We start from the raw sequence: 8,388 nt of genomic DNA, 5'->3' as shown, positions 1-8,388 counted from the left end.
GAAAAGTTACCGTTTGTGATGGAGCGTAAAATGATCAACTCATTATTATTTTTTACAACATGCTTGGCATGTGGCGACTCTCCGAAGATCAACAAGCTCGTTATGGTTTTGGTTAAACATTAACTGAATCGTTATTTAGGCTATTGGCCATGAATAGAGAATTATTATGTTATAATATTTATAGTTGATAATTAGGTGCACAAGCCCATTTCTTCAGATATTTTTAAATTATTTCCTTATCCCACGTTCAGATTTTTTAAAGATAAATGAGACAAAGTGGCCTTTCTCTGAAAAATATATTTCAGTCCCGGCTTCGTTTTCTTAAATTACTCCAGTTTCAGTGATTTCATCAGACGACCAGACGAAGATTTTCGTTTTGTTCAAAATATTTTAATAAAGCTTTCCAACACATCAACACATACAAATGGCCCTCTTTATTCTTATAATAACTAATGTATCTACAATAATCCACTGCTTGACCTGACAGCGCTCCTGATCCATCAAGACCTCGGCCTTATTGCATGAGTGTGTAAGAAATGACGCAAATTAGACACGTCGCTAATGCAGAATACAGTACCACCATGCAAATAAAATGTATCAAATCAATAAATAAAAAAGGACAAATTGAAAAGAACATGAACTGAATATACAAGTTTTTAGATACTCAAATATAATTATATTACAGTGCCAAGGAAACTGCCAATGTAGCACAAGTGTTTGATACAACAAAAATATATAAATTACTATAAACTCTGTATTGAGAGATTAAAACAACTAATTTCGTATTCATTTGAGCTCATTTTGCTTTCCCACAGACTCTTAGTTGCTCAACATATTCTCAAAAGATCACAAAATAACCACCAATAAGAAAAACCCTCTTAAGTTATAAATAAAGTAAGTGAAGCAGCAAGGTTGTGGTTTCTTATTTTAACTAATGTCTTAAGTTGTTCCATCTATTCAAGTGAAATGGTCGCGTGTTTTTGTCAGGTCACAACTTTTCACACAGGGTCCATATTTGCGCAGTGGTAAACAACTGTCAATCCATCACCACTTGCGAGACACTCGTACATTTCTGTTTGGTTTTTCACTTTCATTCATACCAGCACTTAAAGGATGCTTTATATATACACAATCAAGCGTTGTCTTAACAAAAAGCGCTTCTTCCAATGCATTTGTAAATGTTATAAATGTACTCATCATCGGATTCACTTTTCTCGGTCTACACTGACTTCGAACCTCTTCTCTCCAAAGTCGCCGTAGGTTCTAAAAAGTGTTGTTCGCTCTCGCATGTGCTTCTCTGAGTCTCTGGTACTGGCTCGTTGTTATGATTCAGCTAAGGCTTGTCAGTGCATTGTTTAAACAGGCTCGAGGTGACGTTGTTGAAAAGGACACATTTGTCGGGGCAGGATGACCCGGCCAATCCGGTGGCGAAGGGGTAAACAGGCGGCTGGTCGTACGCACTTATCCCCGCACTCAGACCTGGTAGACCCGGAGCAGCAAGGGCCGTGGTGGCGGGTATGGACGCCGCTGAGATGGCCTGGCCCTGGTTCAGATAGGCCACCAGCCTCCTCATCTCCTCCAGAGCCTGCGCCTGCATGAGGATGTAGTTTTTGGCGAGCAGCAAAGTGGCGATTTTGGAGAGTTTCCGGACGGAGGGGCTGTGTGCGTACGGGATGACAGAGCGCAACTCATCCAGCGCGTCGTTCAGGTCGTGCATCCTCCGTCTCTCCCGCGCATTGATGTTTAGTCTGAGTGTTTTCTGCTCTTTGTTTTTCTTACCTCCCTCCGGTTTACCGGCGGCCACAGTTCTCCCGTCGGCCAGGAGAACCATCTCACATCTGCCGTCGCTGTCATCGTCCGGGCTCTGCTCCCCGCCACTGCTCTCTGCTGCCGAGGTCCTGTTGCTGCTCTCTCCGAATTTGACGCACAAAGATCCGGTAGGCAGACCCAGTGGCCCCCCTCGACCCCCAGCCAGTCCACCGGGTTGAATCGGGTCCGAGTCGGTCTGATCAAAACAGCTGATGGGTGACTGGTGGTCCCTGGACCCCGGCAGGTCAACACCAGCCGCCGACCTGAAGGAGTCCATCTTTTTGTTGGAGACCGCGCTGAGAGTTTTGTGGAAAATATCTCCTGGTCCGTTCAAGTTCATTCTCCTGTCCATAGCACTTCCTCTCCTCCAGACGCTGCTTTAGTGGTGGCAGTTTCTGGAGACTCTCTCCCGGCGACGGCTCTTGTATACGTTTCTTGCCTTGTGAGCTGTCAGAGAGAGTGAGTTTTTCTTGATCGCTTATTATTGCTCGACTTGTCAACTGAGATGCTGGAGACACTTCGGTTCTCTTTCCCCTCTGCTCTGCTCTCTCGCTCTGCTCTCTGCGCTCGCGCTCCTTATCTCGCTCTGATTCACCTTCAGCAGATCTCTACGGCGATCAGCTTCACGCGCAAGAACGGGGTCTTTTACATCATTATCTCGAGGCGGGTTAATATGAAGAGGATTCGCCTATTGGGACACAGTTCTCTCTCTCTCTCTTCCTCCTTCTCTGTACCCAATCAGGTTAACGTTTGAATTAATGGGATTTAAACGGTAACAAACAATCCCTCGTGCTCTCTCCCTCCTCCCTCTGTATCTCTCTGTCCCTCTCCGTTTGGGTATAGTGGCTCTGCGCGCGCACACGTTGTGATCTAAGGAGCTGCTTACAGCTTTATAAAGAGGCGCTCGGGTCTATTATTCGAGTTACCATCTGTATACACGCTTGAGTACATATGTTTGAAAGGAGCTGCCTCCTATTAGAAACCCAAACCACTGTTTCTAAAAGTGACGTGCGTGGCGACATTCACCCGTCAATGCGCAATCTAAATGCGCCTCTCCGTTTCAGAATGATGGATAAGTCAGGCGGATAATATAACTCTTCATTGACTACTGAGACACGAGACTATATTTGTCCTCAAGTTTGACCATTTCTCCCTCCCTGCTTTCTCCGCTGTCTTCATCACAAGGCCTTCATTTAGAATTTACACTATATTGATTCCACTCAAAGTTTACGCTTCTATTTGGTACAAGCCATTGATTAATAAAACAGTAATAATTATTTTATGCCAGTTCAAACTGTGTCATGAGAATTGTAATTCATGCAATAGCCTACAGTTTTTAGCCTGAATTGCATAATATTTTTTGCTAACATTCCACTCCTTGTATTCTGTAGCATGCCAAAGATTTGACACGACAAGATCTGGCAAAGAGTGGAATGATACACTCATCTAACTGGTACCCAGGCTATTCAATTTCTGGTTCGATTAAAATGATTTACATTTTTACAAATCGTTGATGGCCCCCAGATCCAAGCCTCTTTAACGTGTTCCTCTCCCCATATAAGGAGCTTATATTGTCCAGACAATAGATGTGCAGACAATAGATGTGCAGTCGTAGCTATCTTATAATAAGATAATCATGGCATGATGACTAAATTGTCTGCAAAAAAATGTGCTGATTTGCTTGCTGAGGTATTATTCACAATAAATAAAGTTCTAATAAGTAATCTTAATAAGTCAATAACTGCATACATTGAATGATTGAGTATAATCAATTATTTGCAACCCCTCATACTTCTGGGCTTCAGAGAGAACAAAACCATCCAAAAAAGTAATGCTGGCTAGACATTACTTGGGCTGACATTGCCATCTACTGACATAAAGTATATCCTACATCTATGAAAACAATTCAGAACTGTTTTCCTGAGGGATCATTTCATTTATTTACCCCCGAAATAAAGATTTCCCCTTAATCAAACTTTGCAGAATTAGCAACACCTCTTGGATATTGGATGTGCTCTCTCTCTCTCTCTCTCTCTCTCTCTCTCTCTCTCTCTCTCTCTCTCTCTCTCTCTCTGTCTCTCTTTCTCGCTCTCTTGCTCTCCCGATGTCTCTCTCTCGCACTCTCTCTCTGTCTCGCTCTTTCTTTATCTCTCCCTCTCTTTATCTGTCTCTCTATCTCTCTTGCTCTCTGTCTGTCTGTCTGTCTGTCTCACTCTCTCTTGCTCTCTCGCTTTCCCTCTCTCTCTCTCCCCCTCTCTCTCTCTCTCGCTTGCTCGCTCGCTCTCTCTCTCTCTCTCTCTCTCTCTCTCTCTCTCTCTCTCTCTTTCTCTCTCTCTTGCTCTCTCTCTCACACACACACACTCCCCTATCTGTCAGCAGCATCCTCATGGTACTGAGGTGTAATCTCAAGGTCAATGTTTCTGGGTTTCAACCAGGTCAATTAGGCTTCCTACACAGCCTCTTGTAATGATATACTGTAGTGTCTGTGAGGGGCTTCTCAGCTTGCACTGATGCTGGAATACTAAAGAATGATGGTCTGGCGAGAGGCGAAGACACTCACTTTATCCTGAGACAGCGAGGGAACACCTTCATGCCCAATCAGTCTGGGCTAATGAGACAAGATGAGGCTGGATGTGGAAACAGCATTCACAGGCTCAGCACCCTCCTGCCTCATCTCTTCTCTCATCACACAGTCAGCACTTAGCTGATCATGGAGAGATTGTAGGGATGAAGGGGACCATATAGAGCAGGGCTTGACGAGCTCATTGTGATTACAGGACAGGTCCATTTCCTCCAGAACTCTTGACTGAGTAGTACACTGAACAAAAATATAAATGTAACACAAAACAATTTCAATGATTTTACTGAGTTACAGTTGAGTTACATATAAGGAAATCAGTCAACTGAAATACATTCATTAGGCCCTAATTTATGGATTTCACATGACTGGGAATACAGATATCCCACTCCTCTTCAATGGCTGTGCGAAGTTGATGGATATTGACGGGAACTGGAACACTTTGTCATACACCTCGATCCAGAGCATCCCAAACATGCTCAATGGGTGACATTTCTGGTGAGTATGCAGGCCATGGAAGATCTGGGACATTTTCATCATGGTCATCATGGTCTGCGGCTGTGAGGCTGGTTGAACGTACTGCCAAATTCTCTAAAATTACTTTGGAGGCTACTTAAGTTAGAAAAATTAACATTAAATTATCTGGCAACAGCTCTGGTGGACATTCCTGCAGTCAGTATGCCAATTTCACACTCCTTTAAAACTTGAGACATATGTGGCCTTGTGTTGTGTGACAAAACTGCACATTTTAGAGTGGCCTTTTATTGTCTCCAACACAAGGTGCACCTGTGTAACGATTAGGCTGTTTAATCATATTCTTGATATGCCACACCTGTCAGAGAGATGGATTATCCTGGCAAATGAGAAATGCTCACTAACAGGCATGTAAACAAATGTGTGCACAAAATCTCAGAAATAAGCTTTTAGTGTGTATTGAACATTTCTGGGATCTTTTATTTCAGCTCACAAAACATTGGACCAACACTTTACATGTTACACGTTGCATTGATATTATTGTTGAGTGTAGTACTCTTTACAGCTTAAAGATGGGAGAAATATCTTGAGGTGTCTAATTGCACATCATAAAGGGATAATTCACCACCAAATCAAAGTGTGTCAGAAATCTTCATACTTCAATAGAGGGCCACATGGCTCCTATTCCAGCTACACATGATGGATCCAAATGTCTGTCTTGAGACTGTGTGTTTGTTGTGTCTCCATCCTCCAATTGATCACTCTACATCGACTATTAACTGTCATCACACACATTTACAGTTTTTCCTTTGATCTGTCTCTGAGCTATAATGTGCTGAGGGAATCCCCAGGGTCAGAATTGTTCTCCGTCTCATATTCGAGTCTTAATGTAGTAAGTCATTTCTACCACACGGTGGCATACAACAACCACTATGATAAGAGCTACGGTATGTATTTATCAGGATTTTTTGTGTGAAGAAATCATTGCAAAGTGTTATCAACAATAGACATGGATAAGCATGATATAAATTCGAAAGAATTCGAGACAATTTAGAGGAGATTGAAATCCAGGAATGTAAATGTATTTAACTTCCTAAATTTTATGCGTTGAAAAAGAACTGCGTTGTTCGACCATGAATATCATTTGATATGTGTTTATACTTATGTAATAAATGATCATTCAATAATATGTGATGTCTTGTCAGAAATCATACATTTCCCCAAGGTGTGGAAGTTATGGATACAAGGATATGGTAGACAACTTACATTTTCAAAGGTTTATTAAACAACAATCATGTGCAGCACAGAGGGAGATAGACACGTAACAATCTGCCCCATTCCAAAGACAAGACAGTCATTATATGCTCATCTGTATCTCTGCTCTCTCCAGCTGCCTCGGAGTGCCTGGGCCCTGGTCAAAACATAGGCAACTTGCAAGGACAGAGTGAAGTGAACCATGGAGTAGACGTCTCTATGACTTTAAAGTGCCTATAGCTGAATTACAGCCACCGGCCTTATCCCCAGGAATGTCACTTAGGGCATTAATGATGTCTAAGTGCTGTTTTATGGCGGCTCCTATCATCAGAGAGCGGTCAACCTCTGGTTTAATAGGCAGCTAGAATGTGAACAACTGTTTTGTTGCATGGCAACACAATCACATGAAGAGATTTATTTTTGTGTTGAGTAGCAATTTCCCAATGCCAGAGTGGTCATTTCAGATCAATTACTGTGTTTGCTTCTGCTCTTAGAGTAGCTAGTATTCAGGTCAGGTCAGTTCACTGTGCCATGTCCTGCCCTGACCGACTCAACACTGAGATAACAGACTCTCTTTTTGAGGCTGAGGTCATTCATAGAGGCCCATTCATAGAGGCCCACTGCAGCAGTAGAATAACCTAAAAGTACTCAGGAGGTATGCCATTATTTTCATTGGCCAAACACCAGAGTCACTGGAGATAACCCAAGATGACTTTATATTACTGGGTCTCTAACAGGCTATGCAGAATCCCTTTTTTAATTTTCAATCTCTCTCTCTCTGTCTCTCTGCCAAAATCCTGTTATTTCCTACTGCTGACCAAAGGAGGGAGAGGAATCATGACATAATTCAACATTGGTCAAATAGGAAAACAAGCAAATCCCTGGTACCCGGGGGTAGTGAAACAGGTATTACATCACCTGGGAATGCCTTCTCTTCTTCCTGTGGTGCTATGTGATTGTCAGAGAAAGATACAGCCAACTTAATACTGTTTAAAATGACGACACTGTATACCTATTGACCTATCAAATACACATTCCCACAGAAGGTTCTGGTGAATTGTATCCTATATTGTATGCTAGTGATTACCCTAAAACCTTGTCAACTTGATATAATGATTTGACATGCCATGTTGACCCTCACTCTGTGTTGTGTAGGGGCCCACATTGGGGTACAACGTATTCAAGTCTGCCCATGTATGCAACGGCCACTAGGTGGCATAGCAAACCTATGGGTATTATTGTAAATCTGCAAACCGCGAAGAAACGATTCAACATAGGCCTATTTGATTGGATATGAATAAATGCTTTTGACAAATACAATTTCCACATCTCTTCCAATTTTTCGAGATGAAGTCTATATTTCAATCTGGATTATATGTTCAGATTCTGACTCAAATGATCCTAGTTGAAAACAGAAATAGGCTATGGGTTGAATGGACGGTTAAATATGCAGGCCTAAGGATTAGCCTACGTACCCCATGTATAGGAGGCTACAGATTGGGGTTGATCGTTACATTAGGCTATGTTGTCACTGCTTGCAAATGTCATTACACGTAAACCTCACAAGGAGACAAGAAGGCTACTATTTTTAAGTGAAATGTAGAACTGTGTGGCTGTAACTGTGTATGTGCCTTCTTGTGGCGTGTGTGTGTGTGTGCATATTTATGTGAGTCCTGATGTGCGTGTATATGTATGCGTGGGTCTGCATGTAGGCTGTGTGACTTTGTTTGATAAATCCGGCTGTGCCCTGCTTTCGTGTAGGCCTATTCAATATAATAGCTTACTGTATATTTCGTGTATAATAATATTATTCTGACGCGTTCGCGTATAGCGCAGGCCTACTAAAACAAAATGGGCTGCTCTTGGTTTCAGCACCAGTGGTGGTGGACAGCGCCTTGAGAGCGGATCGTGTATAAGCAAGGCCTCTACCTCAACCAAAGGTCCTTCATTTACACTCGACCACAGGGCACATTTACAACATCCTCCCACATATTTTAACATGTTTAAGCTGCATACGTTTTAGCTGCAATAGACAATGTTGAATATCGACAGCGTAGGCTACATGCATTTGAAATGACATCAGTTATCATAACTTGAAGACATGAGCTGGTAGTATTGGGTGCTTTATTTACTCTGAAAAAAAGAAAACGATACAACATAGACTACAGGGGAATTTGCAGACAACAATTGCAGACACAAACCTTTTCCGTTATCGCTTTAGTATGTCGTTTTAGTGAAAGCTGTGTGCGCTCGCGTAGATGACAGCAGGCTCC

General features: G+C 42.4%; 1 protein-coding gene across 1 annotated transcript; it reads right to left on the bottom strand.

Moving 5' to 3' along the window:
• Positions 1-548: 548 nt before the first annotated feature.
• LOC139366713 (class E basic helix-loop-helix protein 22-like) lies at positions 549-2,623 on the bottom strand. The gene has a single exon (XM_071104403.1). The coding sequence runs from the start codon at positions 2,159-2,161 to the stop codon at positions 1,334-1,336; it is 828 nt and encodes a 275-aa protein (XP_070960504.1). The 5' UTR covers positions 2,162-2,623; the 3' UTR covers positions 549-1,333.
• Positions 2,624-8,388: the final 5,765 nt, after the last annotated feature.

The sequence above is a fragment of the Oncorhynchus clarkii genome, chromosome 15, assembly GCF_045791955.1.
Source record: "Oncorhynchus clarkii lewisi isolate Uvic-CL-2024 chromosome 15, UVic_Ocla_1.0, whole genome shotgun sequence".
NCBI lineage: Eukaryota > Metazoa > Chordata > Actinopteri > Salmoniformes > Salmonidae > Oncorhynchus > Oncorhynchus clarkii.
Note: the sequence above shows the minus strand (reverse complement) of the source record. Positions and strands in the feature narration are given on the sequence as shown.

Coding starts and splice junctions, on each gene's coding strand:
- LOC139366713 (XM_071104403.1), bottom strand. CDS start 2,161: ATGGACAGGAGAATGAACTTGAACGGACCAGGAGATATTTTCCACAAA.